General features: G+C 48.0%; 1 protein-coding gene and 1 pseudogene across 1 annotated transcript; one reads left to right on the top strand and one right to left on the bottom strand.

The window, feature by feature from the left end:
- Positions 1-209: 209 nt before the first annotated feature.
- LOC137164738 (ribonuclease-like) lies at positions 210-644 on the top strand. Its single transcript, XM_067565674.1, has one exon. It carries the CDS (start codon positions 210-212, stop codon positions 642-644), a length of 435 nt encoding a protein of 144 aa, XP_067421775.1.
- Positions 645-15,753: 15,109 nt separating this feature from the next.
- LOC137164737 (olfactory receptor 6P1-like) lies at positions 15,754-16,319 on the bottom strand (annotated as a pseudogene).
- Between the last annotated feature and the right edge of the window lie 3,404 nt (positions 16,320-19,723).

The raw sequence follows: 19,723 nt of genomic DNA, 5'->3' as shown, positions 1-19,723 counted from the left end.
CCTCGGATAGAGGCCAGGGATCAGTGATGGCAGCTGGGCTCGGGGCAGCCCCTCACACAATGGGGCAGGAATAATGGGAGGGGCTTTGGGGGGATAACGGGGTAGGAGAGGGAAGGTGCCATGGAGGGAGCCGGTCCCTGCCTCGCACTGTCTCCATCCATCCCCCTCCTCTGTGCCCGCGGCAGGACGATCCAGCGACACACACAGCCATGGCTGCGATGGGACCCCGCCCTGCCGTCCTGCTGCTGCTGGCTGCCTGCCTGGCCCTTGCCAGCGGCGACCTGTGGAACCCCCTGCATGACCTGTTCCGGAAAAATCACATGGACATGCCCAAAACCGAGGCCATCAACAACAACGCCTACTGCAACAAGATGATGTGGGAGCGGCTGCTGTACTGGAAGTTCAGCAACACCTTCATCCACGGCCCCACCAATGTCAACAATTTCGACATCAACACTGTCTGCACCACGGGCGGGACGGCCGCTGGGGCCAACAAGCAAGAGAGCAAGGGGACCTGCAGCATCACCGTCTGCACGTTTAACCCCTGGAGCCTCTCCTACACCGGTGTCAGCTCCACCGCGAAAATTGTGCTCGTCTGCTTGGACGGGCAGGCCGTGCTCTTCGTCAAGAGCATTTCGGCCTAACCCTGAGCACGGAGGGCAGGCAGGGAACTTGCCTCTTCCTCTAATCCCGCTCTGTCCCTCCCACACCCGCCACCGCCCCCGGCTCCTCACCCGCCTCTGAACACCGGTCATATCGGTCAGCTGTTTCCTCCCCTAGGGCCCTTCCTACAGCATAGCCGCCCCTTCCCCACCCTTCACCCTCTGCCCCCATAGCGCCGTCTGCCCACGGGCAGCTCAAACTCTGTCCCTTCATTAAGAAATATCCCCCCGGTCTCACCTGCCGTGTTACATGTCACTTGTTGCTGTTCTCCTCCCCGTATTTGATCCTTTGTCGTTCTCTGTGTGCCCTCAACTCAATAAACCTGATACCTGCAAAGCAACGGCTGGCTGGTTGTGTGAGGTGGGGGGGGGAGGCTGCAAGGGCAGAATACACTGAGCACGTCATGCGTGTTCTGGAAATGAGTTGTTATTGTCTTCGTCCATTGAGATGCTCTGTGCTTTCAAATCCTCTCACAAACTATTTCCCCAGCCTTGGGAACAGAACCCAGGAGTCCTGACTTCCACCTCTGGCCCTGCTGTAACCCACTACACCCCACTGCCCATCAAGAGCTGGGAATTAAACCTGGGAGTCCTGAATCTTCACCTGCTCTGTTCTAACCCCCTGAAACCACTCCCCTGCCAGGATCAGGATTAGAAACCAGGAGTCCCGATTCCCAGCCTCCCCTGCTCTAACCCACAACATCCCACTCCCCTCGGAGAGCAGAGGAAAGAACCCAGGAGTCCTACGTCTTCATCCACCCTGGTCTAACTCACTGGACCTCACGCCCCTCCCGCGGACAGGTTTACAAACCGGGAGTCCTGATTCTCCTTCTCCTTTCCTCTAACCCCCTAGACCCCTCTCCCAGCCCTTTGTTCAGAAATATCCCCCCAGTCTCACCCTTCGTCATACGTGTCATTTGTCACTGTTCTCTACCCTGTTCTTAGAATCATAGAATCATAGAAGATGAGAGTTGGCAGGGACCTCAGGAGGTCATCTAGTCCAAGCCCCTGCTCAAAGCAGGACTAACCTCAGCTAAATCATCCCAGCCAGGGCTTTGTCAAGCCTCAGCTTAAAAACCTCTAAAGATGGAGATTCCACCACCTCCCGAGGTAACCCATTCCAGTGCTTCACCACCCTCCTGGTGAAAAACCTTTTCCTAATGTCCAACCTAGACCTCCCGCCCAGCAACTTGAGACGGTTGCTCCTTGTTCTGTCATCTGCCACCACAGAGAACAGCCTAGCCCCATCCTCCCTGGAACCCCCTTTCAGGTAGTTGAAGGCTGCTATCAAATCCCCCTCATTCTTCTCTTTTGCAGACTAAACAAGCCCAGTTCCCTCAGCCTCTCCTCATAAGCCATGTGCTCCAGCCCCCTCATCATTTTTGTTGCCCTCCGCTGCACTCTCTCCAACTTGTCCACATCCTTTTTGTAGCGGGGGGCCCAAAACTGGACACAATACTCCAAATGCGGCCTCACCAGCACCGAATAGAGGGAAATAATCACTTCCCGTGACCTGCTGGCAATGCTCCTCCTAATGCAGCCCAGTATGCTATTAGCCTTCTTGACAACCAGGGCACACTGCTGACTCAGATCCAGCTTTTTATCTACTGTTACCTCCAGGTCATTTTCTGCAGAGCTGCTGCCCAGCTCATCGGTCCCCAGTCTATAGCTGTGCATGGGATTCTTCCTTCCTAAGTGCAGGACTCTGCACTTTTCTTTGTTGAACCTCATCAGATTTCTTTTGGCCCAATCCTCCAGTTTGTTTAGGTCACTCTGTATCCTATCCCTACCTTGCAGGGTATCTACCACTCCCCCAGCTTAGTGTCATCTGCAAACTTGCTGAGGGTGCAATCTACCCCATCCTCCAGATCATTAATAAAGATGTTGAACAAAACCGGCCCCAGGACCGACCCCTGGGGAACTCCACTTGTGACCGGTTGCCAGTTAGACATGGAGCCATTGATCACTACTCATTGAGCCCTATGCTCTAGCCAGTTCTCTATCCATTTTATAGTCCATTCATCCAACCCATACTTCTTTAACTTGCTGATAAGAATACTGTGAGAGACAGCATCAAAAACTTTGCTAAAGTCAAGGTATATCACATCCACGGCCTTCCCTACATCCACAGAAACAGTCACCTCATCATAGAAAGCAATCAGGTTGGTCAGTCATGACTTTCCCTTGATGAATCCGTGTTGACTGTTCCTGATCACCTTCCTCTCTTCCAAGTGCCTTAAAATGGATTCCTTGATGACCTGCTCCATGATTTTTCCAGGGATTGAAGTGGGGCTGACCGGTCTGTAGTTCCCTAGATCCTCTTTCCTCCCTTTCTTGAAGCTGGGCACTAGATTTGCTTTTTTCCAGTCCTCAGGGACCTCCCCCTGTTGCCATGAGCTTTCAAAGATAATAGTCAATGGCTCTGAAATCACCTCAGCCAACTCCCTCAGCACCCTCGGGTGCATTGCATCCAACCCCATGGACTTGTGTATGTCCAATCCTTCTAAATAGTCTTGAACCTGTTCCTTCAGCACTGCGGGATGTTCGCCTCCTTCCCATTCTGTGCCACCCATAATTTTCTGTCTCCCCTTCCCCCCAAAGAAACAGGAAAAGGATTTTTGCGCCTTTTTTTACTCCCCCGATCCCCACTGCTGCAGAGACATGGAGACAACTGCACTCCGCTCTGTAATTCTGATCATGACAAATACAACTCGGCTTATCCTGAAATACTGTAGTAATAGAGCAAGAAGGCGAAGGAGGTACTGCACCTATGCCACCGTGGCTGTCCTGATACAGGCAATCGAGCAGAACAATTCCTGATTGCTGCAGGCTGTAACGTGTCACCTGCAGTCCATGGAGCGCAAGTTCTGGTGCAGGGAAACAAGCACAGACTGATGGGACCGCATCGTTATGCAGCTGTGGGATGATGATCAGTGGCTGCAAAACTTTTGTATGCAAAAGGCAACTTTCCTTGGACTGTGCTCGGAGCTGTCACCGTCCCTGAAGCACGTGAACACTCGATTGAGACTAGCTCTGACGGTGGAGAAGAGAGTCGCCATCGCTCTGTCGAAGCTGGCAACCCCCAACTGTTACCGCTCGGTTGGGAATGAATTTGGAGTCGGTAAATGCACAGTGGGCATTGCCATGCACCTGGTGTGTAGGGCCATCAATAGACTTCTGCTACGAAGGCTAGTGACTGTGGGAAATGTGCAGGACATAGTGGAGATGTTTGCCACGATGGGCTTCCCAAACTGCGGGGGGTGGCCATTGACGGGACGCACATCCCCATCTTAGCGCCTGCACACCTGGTGACCGAGTACATAAACCGCAAGGGGTACTTTTCCATGGTCCTGCAGGGGCTTGGGGATCACAAGGTTCGTTTCACAGACATCAGTGTTGGGTGGTCTGAGAAGGTGCATGACACTCGCGTATTTCGTAACTCGGGCCTGTTCTCTGAGATGCAGGCGGACACTTTCTTCCCTGACCAAAAAATTGTCATCGGGGGTGTGGAAATGCCCGTAGTGATCCTGGGGGATCTTGCTTACCCCTTGCTCCCTTGGCTAATGAAGCCCTCCACTGGCCACCTTGAAGGCGACCAGGAGTGTTTTAATAAGAGGTTAAGCAGTTGCAGAATGGTTGTAGAATGTGCCTTTGGGCGTTTAAAGGGTAGATGGAGGAGTCTCCTCACTAGGCTGGACATGAAGAACCTCCCTTCGGTGATATGTCCACCTGGGGTCACTGCTGCTCCAGGACAGCTGCCTCCGTGCATCACCCTTAGTGGCCGCTATGATCAATGTCTGATAAGGACTGAGTAGAGAAAGCTGCCTCCCCTCAGCTGGGGCTTACGTTCTAAGAAATGATTATTTGCTGTGCTTGCAGGGGAATCGTCCAGGAGGCCCTGCCGGAGGAGCAGATGGAAGGACACCATCTAATCAGAGATGAGCAGTCCTGAGCTTTCTGTCGTCGGCATCACTGGCTGTGAGTCAGAGCTCTGTGGCATTAACACCCGCGGAAGGGACAGTATTGACCTGTGCAGAATGACTCTTTGGGGGCTGAGGCAACATGGCATTTGTAAGTGCAGCTGTGATGTCGTCATGGGAAGGAGATGGAGGGCAGAGCAGGGCGCCGTGGGAGAAGCGAGAAGAGGAGGCTGCGCGGCACTGCGGGCTGCGAGGAGCGCTGTCTTGTTTTTCCCTGTGTGACCCGCCACTTCTTTCCCCTCGGTAGTAGGGTCCAGCCCTGAGGAGCGTGGAAAGCGAGGCAGAGCAGTCAGAGCCCGAGCATAGCTGACGCCAGGCAAGACCCATCCCGCTGGGCATGGAGCAGCCATCGCTGTCCGTAAGATACGTGTTAGGTTGGGTGAGGGCTTTCCGGTCATGACAGTGCTCCAGGCAGGGACTTTCCATTGGCTACGGCTTGTAAGTGGGGGGCACTGGCTGAGGTGGGGAGGCTTCGGGTCCAGACTCGGGCACCCACCGAGGTGCTGGTGCTGCGTGTCAGGAGAGGGGAACACTGGCTGAGTCCTGGGCTCCATGGGTCGGGAGTGAGGGGCCCCGGCCGAGGTCTTACAGGCCTGGGCTGATAGGTCTCTTGCATTTCTGCATTAACAACCTTATCTTTTATCCTGTAATCAGCATTTGAACTTCACCGCCCTCCACTAGCAATAGGCTTCTCTATCCTCCACTAACCATTGGATAGTACTGCATTCCTAAACCATAATATTCACTAGAGCAATTACTTATACCTAGACTTTCCACACCTCCACCTGTTATAGACCTACCCTTCACAATCTACCGTAAACGATTCCCTCTTCACAAATCATACCATTTTTGTTCCTCAGTCAATGATAGCATTCTACCCTTTTCACTCACCATAAGATCATTTCGCATATATTCACCGTAACATCCTCTCATCTCAACAAACGAAACCTGAATATAATCCCTCCCATCAACTCATCATGTTACTTCTTCAATCCAAGACTTCAGGGAAAGGTTGGGGGAATGGGGAGGCCTCAGAGGTCAAAATAGTTTGGCTGTAGAATGAGAAGACAATTCCAGTGTCAGTCACCCGTCACCTCTTTTCTCATGAGTCTCAGCAAGTGACAGGGGCCTGGGGTTGAATCAGCCTCACTATTTATTGAAACAGATAACCTAACATGGCCACAAAGACAACTTGGAGTTACAACACTGATGATCTCTGCCAAAAGCCTGGATCATCTGAAGAAATGAGTGAAAACAGTAAAAACGTAGTTGTGTGACTAATACTTTTACCTTTAACATGAATTTGAGTCAGGTGAGTTCATGAACATCCCAGCACTGCAGACATGACGGTTCCAGGAACCGGTGAACTGGAAGCAATTGGCCCAAGGGAGGTGAGTGCTGCCCTCCAACAGAAAGTCAGTGGATGTTGGGTGTCTAATTACCACAGGACCAGCTGAAAATCACATCCATACTGTGGCTCTAGCAGCTAACTGAGGCCAGGTCATGACCTCAAGGCAGTGTTCAGTGTCCCAATTCACCGTTAAATGTTAATGTTACTGCCTGTGTTTATCTGCAGCCGGCTGAAGGCTGTTTGCATTGTCTATGTATCTTGTTTGATGTGTATTAGTGCAACTGGATTAGCCTGCTGCTGCCATGCTCTTTCTCATGTGTTGATCCTGGACTTAAATCAAAGGATGCTTTGGAAGAGTTTTCTTCTTGTCATGGTGTTAATGAAAGCGAATGAAATGCTCTGGATTATTGTCACTAAATGCATTAGCTATAGCTCTGCAATGAAATGGGCCATAAACCAGAATTGGAGCCTTAGAACTGTGCGTGAGAAAACTGTTATGCTGGAGAATGGTTGATCCCCAAGCTTTGTCTGTTTTCAGTGACCAAAGCAAGCTCCATGGCGTGCTGAAAGGGACTGATAGACTGTTTTCAACTAAAAAAAGGCGCACTGGATGGGATTCTCTGATCTTTTTGGATGCTGCCAGGGGAGTTTTCAGATACAAGACAGAGTTCCCCAAATCCGTTTGGGTCAACCCCGAGAAACTCATGAAGACTGTAAGAGACTGGCAGATTACGACTTCTCTGCTACCATTTAGACAACACAATCTGATGCAGCTGTAATGTATTTTATCTGCTTTAACCTCTCGATAAGGCTCTCATTTCTTTTTCTTAATTAAGAAATCTGTAGTTAGTTTACGAAAGAAGTGGGTGCTGTGTTGTTTTTGGTAAGAACCTGAGCACCCAATGATTTAGGGTGAGCGACCGATCCTTTGGGGCTGGAAGAATCTAGTTTATATGATTTCTGGTTTTCATAACCCTTTATCACACAGTCCTCTTTGTCTGGGTGGTAAAGAGAAGCCAGAGAGTAGAAGGGGACTGTCTGTGACCATGACAGTGATAGATAGTGATCCAGGAGCACACTTTCATTACTGGCATGGTGAAATCTAATGATGGAATATACCCCCCGTCTGGGGTGTCTGCCCTGGTTTCTGACGCTCTGACCTGAGCTTGGCACACTTAGCTGTGAGCCACTCAGGGCACCATGACACAAACCCCCTAAATTAAAAAAAATAAGCAGACTTAAGCATGAGTTTAGCTGTTAGCCAACAGTGATACTTCTCTCACGGTTACAGCTAAGCGCCATATTTTCTTTTTTTCAGATCGTGCGTTAGATCAGAATAGTCAAAGGAGATGAGTTTTAAATTCACAATCATTGAGTGTTTGGACAAGCAGTTATGACAATTTGAACCATTTGAATTAGTTTTTTTAAGAAAACCAGTTGTTGCAAGTCCTGCTCTTTCTGCTGGTGTTCACCTTCTGTGTGCTGGCCTTGGTGGGAAACACACTGATTGTGATCGTCACGATCGCTGACTCTGCCCTTCACACCCCCATGTATTGCTTCCCCAGGAATTTATCCTTCCTGGCAGATCTGCTACACCTCAGTCACCCAGCCCAAGATGCTGGTGAAGCTGCTGTTGGAGACCCAGACCAACTCCTTCGCGGGCTGCGGCGCTCAGATGTGTTTCTTTGTTCTCTTTGGCATCACGGCGTGCTGCCTCCTCTGTGTCATGGCATATGACCGATACGTGGCCATGTGCCATCCCCTGCAAGACACCCTCATTCTAAACCAAACCCTCTGCGCTCAGATGACAGCTGGTTCCTGGACCACTGGTATCCTGCTGCGTTTGGACACACCCTTTCCATATTTACGCTGCCTTTCTGTGGGTCTGATAGAATCAGCCATTTCTTCTGCGACATTCTCCCTGTGATGAGACTGGGCTGCACAGACACCCGCCAGAATGAAGTTGCTCTTACTATCCTTACAACGTTCCTTTCGCTGGTTCCGTTTTTGCTCATCCTCTTGTCTTACAGCCGCATCATTTCCACCATCCTGAAGATGCCCTCGGCTGAGGGCAGACGCAGACCCCTCCCGTGGTCTGATCTTACCCCTTCCCTGAGTCCCAGGTTCATCAGAGTTTCCAGCTGGGTAGAGTCACTCCTTCCCTCTTGTTTCTTTCTGTCTGTCCTGTTTGTATCCATGTTCAGTCTCTCACTGCAGAAAGCAAAACCGTGCTGTTCACCAGGCCCCCGTCTCTGTGCCATGGGTTTAAACTGTGACGTTCCATTCTCTAGCTGCCTGTTTTCCCGGAGCAGAGCGGGGAATTCATTCAAAGACCATACAAATCAATGACCCCCAGAAGCCTTGTCTTGATGGCTGTCAGTGGTGGTCCTTCAGCCAGGGCAGCTGTCTGGAATCCAGCACAACACGCGGCCCCTGAGAGACAGCAGAAATGTGCCGTCAGCTTGGCAATATGTCCACAACACAGAGCTTAGGATTTCACACTGTCACATCCCTCGGAGTTACACAATCAAGCAATAAACCAACAGCCAGCATAACACAAGCAGAGTTTATACGCCCAAAAGGAGACGACCCAATGACCTCATCAAGATCACAAGACTTTGATCTGGCTGCTGCTTTTATGTGGATGGTACTCAGCTAGCCCAGGGACGGGTGGCAGTACAGAGACCTGAGAGAGACACATAGACAGATAAACAGATTCCGATCTTATTTCTACTAGTGTAAATCTACAGTGACTCCATTGAGCTGAGTTTGTGTGTGTTAGAAATAACCAAACAGGTTGTCCCTGGGGTGGATTGGGGGGACGGAAACCTTTATTGTCAGCTCATTCCACCTCAACGCTGTGAGTGAGCAATGAGGGGGTTACTTTACAATCCTTTTATCCATACCGGTATGTAAATGTGTACATTTCCAGCAACTCCCCACAGACCCTTATTTGGTTACACTGACCCCTGTACAATGAATATTAACAACTACATGATGAATACAATTCTACCCGCCCTTGTTTGTTGTTTACGGGATTACCATACCGAGGGCAGGCACATCACCTTAAAACCTCTACATTTTACACTAACATTCTTTGACGTAAAGGCATGCCAGTGGGAAGGAAGATAATGCTTTCTTCCCACCAGAGGCCTTGTGCAGGAGTGGTGATAGTTAGTCTCATCCCCTGCGCAGATGTCCAGGAAGGGAGGAGGAGAAGAGAGAGAACAGACTTTAACTAGAATTCACACCAGTTAACGGAAACAAGGTTTCCCCCTGCCTTGACCCCGTTCCCTGTAACTGCCCATTTGTCCGGTTTTTAACTCTTTACTCTCCTACAGTGTGCATTTATGTCACTGTAAATGCCCCTTTGCATGTAAAGAGATTGCAAAGCATGTCCTCACAGAGACACTAATGTCACCTCTTGATTCCATTTCTATACAGACACAGAATGAAATCGCAGTCAGAGGAAAAAATGGACCTTTAATTTTTAGTGGATAACCACCACCCTGTCAGTTTCTGCAGGGAAGCTTTGATCTCCTTGTTTCTCATGCTATAGATGATGGGATGCATCACGGGAGGCACCACAGTATATAAAACAGCCACCACGGGATCCAGCCGTGTCGTTGAGCTGGAGAGGGGTTTCAGGTAGGCTAAGCCGCCAGTGCATACTAATAAGGAGAGCACCGTGAGGTGAGGCAGGCTGGTGGAGAATGCTTTGTGCCGGCCCTGTTCTGAGGGGATTCTCAGCGCTGTGCTGATGATCTGAACATACGACACAATTATCAAAACAAAGTAGCATAAGTCTAAGCCCGCACTAAAGAGAAGAACCCCATTTCAGTGAGGTAGGAGTCAGAGCAGGAGAGCTTGAGTAGCTGGGGAATTTCACAGAAGAACTGATCCACCGGGTTGCCTCTGCAGAAGGACACTGCAAATGTGTTCCCGGTGTGCAGGGCAGCATTGAGAACACCGCTGGCCCAGGCCGCGGCTGCCATTTGGACACAAGCTCCCCTGTTCATGACTCTCTCGTAGTGCAGTGGCTGGCAGATGGCGACGTAGCGATCGTACGCCATGACAGTGAGAAGGCAAAAATCTGCTCCCACCAAGAAGAGGAGGAAAAAGACTTGGGCGACACATCCAGCGTAAGAAATGGACCTGGTGTTCATGAGGGAATTGACCATGGATTTGAGGACGGTGACAGAGATGGAGCCAATGTCTAGGATGGACAGATTGACCAGGAAGAAGTACATGGGGGTGTGAAGGTGGCGGTCGAGGGCTATGGCTGTGATGATAAGAAGGTTCCCCATCAAGGCTGCCAGGTAAATCTCTAGGAACACCACAAAGTGCAAAATCTGCAGCTCCCGCATCTCAGAGAATCCCAGGAGAAGGAACTCGGTCACGGTCGTCAGGCTGGACATTTTCTTCTTCAGCACATTGTGTCCTGCCTGCGGAGGGAAGGAGAAGGGCAGCGGTGAGGATTAGAGTGACCGAGGGAATGACCCTGATTCCTCTCTCCATAATAACTGGAGATGTGACTGTCCGAGCACAGCTCTGACCACATCCACTGAGCAGGGGCGGTGAGGGCTCCTCGCTGCGGAGAATGAGACGACTAGTCCAGTGCGTTATCCCACTGATGTCAATGCGCACACTCTTGGAAACTGGGTCAGTTCACACCTGTGAAGATCTGAGCCAGGACCTGGCTTGATAAAATGCAGTAAGAAGATGGAACAAGGTACACGCTGAATCCAACAGTCCTAGCAAAGAAAGTCCCTCAATTGTGACCAACCGCAGGGTCGCAGCTTGGGCCTGGAGCTGAAACTGTAAAACACCAGCACAGCCTCAGCCCCATTGCCAGGGAACTACGACAGGGACTCACCCAGCGTCCGACACGGCCACTCGGCTGTGATGATTCCACACAGATGGCCTGCTGCCAATTCACACGTTGATTTATGGCCCCCAATGCCAGCCACGCCTACAAAGCTGTGTGACGATGGGTTAGTGGCATGGCTCAGTTACTGCTGTGCTGTATCGTTTCCCTTTGTGACTTTGTGTCTGTGCTGTGCGGGTCAGTGGCAATCAGGACACCTGGGCTCTGTTCTTGGCTCTGCCACTGACCTGCTGTATGACCTTCAGCCAGTCACTTCCCCTCCCTGGGACTCTCCTTCCCTCCCTCCCTTTCTCTGCCGGGTCTACTAGGCCTGTGAGCTCTTTGGGGGACAGGCTGTGTCTTATAAAGTGTGTATTCTGTGCACCTCGTTACCGTATTTGTGCTCAGCTGTCAGCAGTGATGGAGCCTCGATACGGTGCTAGACAAAGAGGTTTCTAGTCCCAGTGACCTCCTGCCTGTCCATCTGAGCTCCGTGTCAGGATAGACAGATCTGGCTGGTGGGTGCAACTCGGAAACTGGGTTCAAAGCTCATAATCTCTATAACACACATTCTGTGGGTATCGGCTTTGCCGCTTACTCAGTTTTACTTTCCTTTGAAACAGAAATCAAACAGATGCAATAGAATCAATGGGTATCCAGTTATGGTGGTGTTAAGGTTCCCCACCCTTGTTTGAAGTTGAAGTCTGGTTGGAAATATTCAGTTGAATTTTGGTTGGTTGGTTGGTTGGGTTTTTTGGGATGGAAAATTGTTTTTTTTTGTTTTTTTTTTTTTAGCAAAACACTGTTCTCACAATGTGTCTGCTTTCCTTCAAGATCTGTTTGCTTACTGAGTATTCAGTTTTCTATCTTCTTTGGTTTTCATCTTAAACCTTACATTTTTCAGCTGAAAGTTTGCAGTTGCCTAAAAAAAATGGGTTTGGAGTTTCTGATGAAAAGTTAAAATTTTCCACTGGAGGAATTTTCTTTCCCCCGACTATCCCTAGTTGTTTGAGTAACTTAACAGTGAAATCCTTAGTGAGTTCTGACAGCAATTCTGATTCACGGTCTTTAATTTCCCTTGTATGCTAATCCCCACACATATATTTAATGGACATAGCACACTAACTGTACTGGCCTCTATGGATTTTTCGGTCATTATCTATCTATCTATATAGATGCCAAGGACACAAGTGTGTAAGAATCATCTCACCCCTCACTCAGAGCATGACCTGACAGAACTAGATTCAGACTGGTTGCTCTCTGCAGCTGAGCAGTGTGTAGCTGGCTTTGACGTCACTGGCATTAAAGGAGCGATGCTGCGGGAAGGTGATTTACCCATGTCTATTGCCTAAGGGCTTGTGGGACTCACTCCTGAAAGACCTGCATAGCTCAGAAGCAGAGGCCCAGAGGCAAAGGTTCATAGACTCATTAAAATTAAAGCCAAAAGGGGCCGTTCTGCTCCTCTAGTCTGACCCCCTGCCTAGCCCAGACCCTAGGATTTCCCCCAGGGCTGCCTGACTCCAGCCCAGCTTCTGTGCTTTCTCTGGGCCGGGATTACCAAGGGATTTGGGCACCTAAAGGTGGGGCAGGTATATACTGGTATTTCCCAAAGCTCCTAACTCTGCCAGGTAGCTAAATCCCACGGACATTCAATGGGATTTAGGCACCTAACTTGCTTAGGTGTTACTGCAAATCCCAGAAGACTGATATTAGCGTCTTTAGATGCCTAAACCCCTTTGTAGTTCTGGCCCTGGGTCTCACTTATCTTCCAAGGCCTGGGCTTCTCCTGACTTTGAGAACTATGAAGGCTGGGATTTGCAAAGGAGCCTAAGGGAGAGTAAGGCATGCACGTCTTGGAGGCCTAACTCCCTTAGACCGCCTTGACAATCCCAGCCTACAACGGTAACAAGGGCAGCCAGGCAGCAGGGGTTATAGAGAGGAAGTCAAGTCACCTGGAGCTCTTGTGACCTCAACCCAACTACGCAACTGAATTACCTCAGCTCTCCGTGCCTCAGTTCCCCCAGCTGTAACCTGGGGGAGAAGACCGGGCACTGGAGGAATAGTTCATAAGGGATGGTGTAATAAAGGCCTATGCATGCCTCAGTTTTGTTTGAGCTGTACCTGGATTTTCATAGATCTGGGTGAACGACGAGTCACGTTTTCTTCAAACAGAAATTGCCTGAGGCCCTGCACTCAGGGTGCTGGCATTTCTCTGTCTGTCTGTGTTTATCTAACACGCTAACTTTTAAAATCACGGCCGACCAGATTCCAGGATGTCAGGAAATGTTCTAGGCCCTTGTACCTCTGTTTCGTTTCAAACTGTCAATTTCATTTCAATGCAAATCCTGCCCAGTACCAGTTACCTTTCAACTACACGAGTCAATTTTCCCCTTTTAGCAGGAGATGTTCACAGCACTCGGTGCTGACCTCTCTCTGTTCTCCAAGAAGTTATTTCAACACGTTTTCAAATACCACCTTTACTCGCTAAATTTAATGTTATTTTTGTTCCGTAACACAGATAACTAAACCAGTCAGCCAACTACCAATGAAGAAACAGATGCAGATCGATATGCAAGGCTCAGATCCATTTTACTTTTAAAACAGAGATTCCGCCTCTGTGTTATTCCAAGACAAAATAACCTGTGCTAACCACGGGAGTATTCCCAGTTACACCCAACATTACGATGCAGTAAAAGTTGATTTCATGCACCAGTCATTCAGAGTAAACTACAGTAGACGGAAGTTGTAATTATCCCCAAACGAAGCAGTGGAAACCAGGAAATTGACAGGGTGAAACTAAACTGAAATGCAAGGATCTAGAACATTTCCTGACATTCTGGAATCTGCTTGGATGCGATTTTCAAACGTTCCCATGCTAAATAAACACAGACAAGCAGAGAAATGCCAGCACACTGAGTGCAGGGCCTTGCGTGGCCCGGCCAGTTAGCTAAAGTTGAATTTTAAAGACACATTTTCTGTTCCCTTTCCCGGGGTGAGGCTCTGGAAGTCTGGATGAGTCACAATTCCAGCTGTGTCCCCAGGGGCCAGTTCCAGGCGGGCGGAGGGATTTCCTGCCCGGCCTGGGCAGAGGCAGACGTGCCTTTTTCACTCCCCTCATTCTGAAGGCTGGGCCCGGAGCTGTGTCACAAGGCTGTGTGAGCTGGGTACATGCTGGGAAAAGCCCTGAGTGGGGGGACTCAGGCCGGTGCAGAGAGGGGATTAGAGCTCGCAGGCCCCCAGCCCGGCTCTCTCTCTCCTTCCCCTCTCCACCTCTGAACCTTGTGTACCCCGCTGCGGCTGGGCTGAATCTCGCCCCAGGGGGCCCAGCCGAGGGACACCCCGTCTTTCTCTCGCTTTATCCGGGGGTCTCTCCCCTAGTCAGGGTCACCGTCCACTGACGGAAGAGGTGCCTGGAGGTTGCGGAGAGTCTCGCTTGCTCAAGTGGGGATGACTCCGTCAAAGGCAGAGTCGAGCCTGCCGACATTCTCCGCTCCCACGGAGTCTGTCCGCCAGCTACCTCGTCCCTGGAGCGCGGGGTATCCCTCTGCCCCACACGGAGGGAGCCCTCATTGCTCATTGTACAACAGGGGGGTCAGCTAGCCTCCTGTACAACAAGAGCAAGAGCCTTGTGTCCGGCAAGTATAAATGGGCGCGGTTCCCCCCGGGCTTTGTCTGTGGGTCTGGAAGCCCAGGAGGGGGCCCCCCCTCACTCCCAGGCTGGGGTGGCCGCATGGCCGGAGTGAGACTGCCGTTAGCCCCGTCCTGGGGGGCAGAGACTGGGGAGCACACAGAAACTTCTAAAAGGTGATGGGGAGCAAAGGTCCCTTTGACTCTCAGTTAGCACATTTCAGTTTAAAATTTCCTTTTTCTTTCTTGCTTTCTTTTTAAAAATATTCTTTTTTTTTTTTTTTTTAAACATTTTTCTCCTTTTATGATTTCCCCTTTAGTTTTGTGTCATCTCTCTCTTAATTTTTATCTTTGTGGAAGTTTGATATAATTTTATTTTTTATTACGTTAGTGTTATATCATTGTATTTATTATTATTTTTAAGGTTTTTTCTGTATTGTTTTTCCCTTACGATTATTTTATTTTATTTTTGCTCTTTTAAATTGTGAGGTTTTTTTTTCCTATTTATTATTTCTTCTTAAATGAATTTCATATTCTGGCCAGCCCTTCTAGGTGGGGACCATTACCTCATTCCAGTGATGTCCTCCGGCCTCCAGACAGACACACCCCCAATTTAGCCTGGTCTCTTAGCCAGGCGTGGGCTGGCTGGAGTTGGGGACAAAGGGCTAAGGTGATCAGCGTAACCAGCGCAGTGTTGTGGGCCTCCAGGAAGAAGGGAAGCTAAGGGGAAGGTTTTGTAGGCCTCTAAATCCCATAAAAATTCCTAGCTCCAGGTTTTGCCAGCACCGCCGCCCAGACACAAAACAGCAAAACCAACACCCACAATAGCCCCCAAACACACATAATCCCTCAGCACAGCACACCCACTTCATTCACCACTCCCACAAATCCACACAAATTCCCCCAGACTAGATGACCTCCTGAGGTCCCTTCCAACTCTAATATTCTGATTCTATGCATTGATCTGCCATCCTGGAGAATAATACAATATATTTTCAACTCCGAGTAAGATTTTCTGATTGATAGATAGATAGATGGATGGATGGATGGATAGATGGAGGGATGGCTGGATAGACAGATAGATATTGTTTAACATAAAGGACAATTCATGCAGACAGAGAAAGTATATGATTAGAGAAAGTAACTGAGCCCATCCCTGGTTAAAATAATTTAAAAAAAGACAAAAAGTCATCTTCACAGCTTTCTTGCACTAATGTTGCACTAAGAAGCTTCTTCAGAGCCTTGTGAACTTCCCTGTTCTTCAGACTATATATAATGAGACGAGCAGGTGAAAAAGGCCTGTTGCCTCCCGATGTTGGAAGGGATCCTGAGGATGGCCCTGAGAATAGAAACGTAGGACGCCAGGATCAAGAGGAATGGGATAAGTGACACAGCTGAAGAAAAGAAGAAAATCATTTTGTCAACCAAGTACGTATTGGAGCAGGGGAGTTTTATCAGGGATGTAATATCACAAAAGAAATGGTCGATCTCATTGGGGCCACTGAAATTTAAATTAGACAGAAAACATACGATTACTGATGTCCCTGTGAAGCCAGTTGCCCAGAAAACAGCTGCTAACTGCGTGCAAACCTGGTCATTCATGAGTGTCATGTAATGCAGCGACTTGCAAATAGCTAAATACCGATCATAAGACATGACGGTGAGAAGGAGGCATTCAGCAACGGCCAGGGCACCAAAGACGTTACACTGCACCATGCAGCCTGTGAATGATACAACGTTATCCTTGGTGAGCAAGCCAAACAACAACCTGGGACCAGATTTGTCGTGTACCAGATTTCCAAGAAGGATAAATTTCCTAGAAAGAAATACATAGGGGTGTGGAGACTGCGATCTGTCAACATGGTGTAATTACGATGAGGAGGTTCCCAATTATTGTCACAAGGTAAATCGCTAAAAAGACGCCAAAGCAAACCAGCTGCAGTTTTTCAGTACTCGGGAATCCCACGAGTATGAATTCTGCGATGGCGGTTTGATTTTCTTCACACTTCTCTTCCAGGTGAATTTTTCCTAGAGAAAATAAAATGGTATAAGATAGTATGTGTTTAGGCTTGGCAGAATTTCATTGTTATTATTTTATGATTATGACACCTGTTTATTTTAAAGCATTTTTAAAAATTTGTATCGATTTAAATGTTCACAATTGTGGGAAATTGGGGGGGTGTCAGACAATAATTGTATAATGATGATGAGATTCAAAGTGTAAAAGCTTTAAAGCATTAAAACAAATTGTCAGTATTGTACGTCACATATAGAGAGTAAATAGTATTAAATCATATTTTCAAGCAGCATTTTTCTTACTTTGTCTATCTGTAAATTTTTATTATCATCAATGGAAGTATTTTTCCGCCGCTGTGTGTGTGTGTGTGTGTGTGTGCAGGGAAACCAAAGTTTAGTGACATTTACTGATAAAAAGGTCTTATCTTTCCAAGGCTACTCATATTGCAGTAGCACTTCTTGCATCTAACCAAAATCAAAGTCTCATTGTATTAGCTGCTGCGGAAAGTCATAGTGGTGAGACCCAAAGAAGTTCTCTGTGTAAGGTCAAAAGCTTGTCCCTTTCACCAGCCGCAGTTGATCCCATAAAAGATATTACCTCACCTACCTTGTAGCCCAGGACACAGTAGAAGACCGTGTTTGAGCCCTCATTGCATAGCACTAAGATCTGTCCAGTCTCTGATTTTATGTCCAACTCGCGGAAGGGGAGAGCCGTTCCCAGCCAGACAGTGCAGATCCCAAATTGGACAAGGGAACAGGAAATGACAACAGAGCTGGCCAGTCTTTTCCCCATCCACTTCCTCATCCTGGCTCCTGGCGTTGTGGCCCTGAAGGCCAGAACCACAGTGATGGTTTTTGCCAGCACGGAAGAAACGGAGACTGAGAAGATGGTACCAAAAGCTGTTTGTCGGAGAAGGCAGGTCACCTGCCCAGGCCGGCCAATGAATATCAAGGTGCAGAGAAAGCAGAGCAGGAGGGAGGTGAGATCCCGGTTGTTGGCCCTCACTATGGGAGTGTCCCGGTGCTTAATAAACATTCCTAGCACCCAGGCTGTGAGAAGAGAAAATAAAAGAGCAAAAGAAGCCAAAACAAATCCCAAAGGTTCTTCAGAGGAGAGGAAGTTTGCAGTCTTAGGGATGCATTTATCTTGGTCCCTGTTTGGATACTGATGTGCTGGACACCTATCACAATGATCCACATCTGAAAGAAACAAAATGATGTCTCTTTATCTCAAACACATCACGTTTCCCTCACACAAATCAGTCTAGCCAGGATCCAACCAAATGAAATAAACCATTCCCGAGAGAGGAGAGGAGAGGAGATAGATAGATAGATAGATAGTGTAACTCCACTTAAATCAATGAAATAACATTGGGGATACATTTCACCCAATCAGCTCTTACAGAAAAGATGAATCACATTGAAAAGAAGTATTTACTGATGGATATTACATAAGATGGAGGCTGGCACAACTGAGTAAGAGATCTTTAAACTAGGGAGTTGGGGAATATGGTTGGGAGATGCCCAGCTAATCTCCACTCCTGATTTTAGCATTGAGACGGAGGAAAATGAAGTAAGACAAAACAAAGCAGTGGGGTGCAGAATGGACATTAAGCAGAGGGGTAGTGTAGATACCAGTCTAACAGGTGATATTGGCAGTAGAATGACTGTGTGAAATCAAGTAAAGAATGTGAGCGAAGCCAAACAACAAAAATTAAGATGTTTGTGTACCAATGCGAGGAACCTGGGTAACAAAACGAAGCAACTAGAGCTACTGGTAGAGAAAGTAAAACCAGATATAGGGATAACAGAAACATGGTGGAATAGTAGTCACGAGTGGTGTACAAGTATTGAAGGTATGTGCTGTGTAGGAAAGAGATATAAAGGCAAAGGTGGTGCAGTAGCATTGTATATCAATGATGAGGTAGACTGTAAAGAAATTAGAAGTAATGGAATTGATAAGACAGAGTCTGTCTGGGTAAAAATCACATGGGGAAGAAAACTACTAGAGCTTCCCCAGGGATAGTGTTTGGGGTGTGTTACAGACCACCAGGATCTGATTTGGACATGGATAGTGACCTCTTTAAGGCATTTAATGAAGTAAATATTACTGGGAACTGTGTGATTATGAGAGACTTTAAACTTCCCGGATATAGACTGAAGGACAAGTGCTAGTGGAAATAATAGGGCCCAGATTTTCCTGGATGTGATAGCTGAGGGATTCCTTCACCAAATAGTTACTGAACCAACAAGAGGGGATGCCATTTTAGATTTGGTATTGGTGAGTAGTGAGGACCTCATAGAAGAACTGGTTGTAGGAGACAACATCAGCTAATTCAGTTCAAACTAAATGGAAGGATAAACAAAAATTGATCTGTGACTAGAGGCTTTGATTTCAAAAGGGCTAACTTTAAAAAATTAAGGGAATTAGTTGGGAAAGTGGACTAGACTGAAGAACTCATCGATCTAAAGGTGGAGGAGGCTTGGAATTACTTCAAGTCAAAGTTCCAGGAACTATCTGAAGCCTGCATGCCAAGGAAGGGGACAAAATTCATAGGCAAGAATCGTAGAGCAAGCTGGATGAGCAAGCATCTCAGACAGGTGTTTTAGAGAAAGCAGAACGCCTACAAGGAGTGGAAGATGGGAGGGATCAGCAAGGAAAGCTACCTCTTGAAAGTCAGAAAATGTAGAGACAAAGTGAGAAAGGCCAAAAGCCAAGTAGAGTTGGACCTTGCAAAGGGAATTAAAACCAATAGTAAAAGGTTCTATAGCCATAAAAATAGGAAGAAAACAAAGAAAGAAGAAGTGGGACCGCTAAGCACTGAGGATGGGGTGGAGGGTAAGGATAATCTAGGCATGGCTGAATATCTAAACAAATACTTTGCCTCCATTTTTAATGCAGCTAATGATGATCTTGGGGATAGTGGCAGGGTGGCTAATCGGAATGAGGATATGGAGGCAGAAATTACCACATCCGAGGTAGCCAAACTCAAACATCTTAATGGGACTATTAAGTGGAAGTATCTCAAAAAACCATTCCTGCGTCTTGTGTGAGTGAAAATGGGAAGAGGACAGTCGAAGCAAGTGCCAGTTCCCTCTAAAGAAACCCCAGCCTGTTACATGTATACACATTATTCTCCCAAAACTTGCAAGTTTCTGGGTAAATGGCATTTTTTCACTAGAGATGATCCCAGCAAACAATTCCCCGAGGCAGGAACCT

This window comes from Emydura macquarii, unplaced genomic scaffold (assembly GCF_026122565.2).
Source record: "Emydura macquarii macquarii isolate MOO-44397 ecotype Brisbane River unplaced genomic scaffold, CSIRO-AGI_Emac_v2 contig_2692, whole genome shotgun sequence".
NCBI classification, from domain to species: domain Eukaryota; kingdom Metazoa; phylum Chordata; order Testudines; family Chelidae; genus Emydura; species Emydura macquarii.
This window is presented reverse-complemented; position numbering and strand designations above follow the sequence as displayed.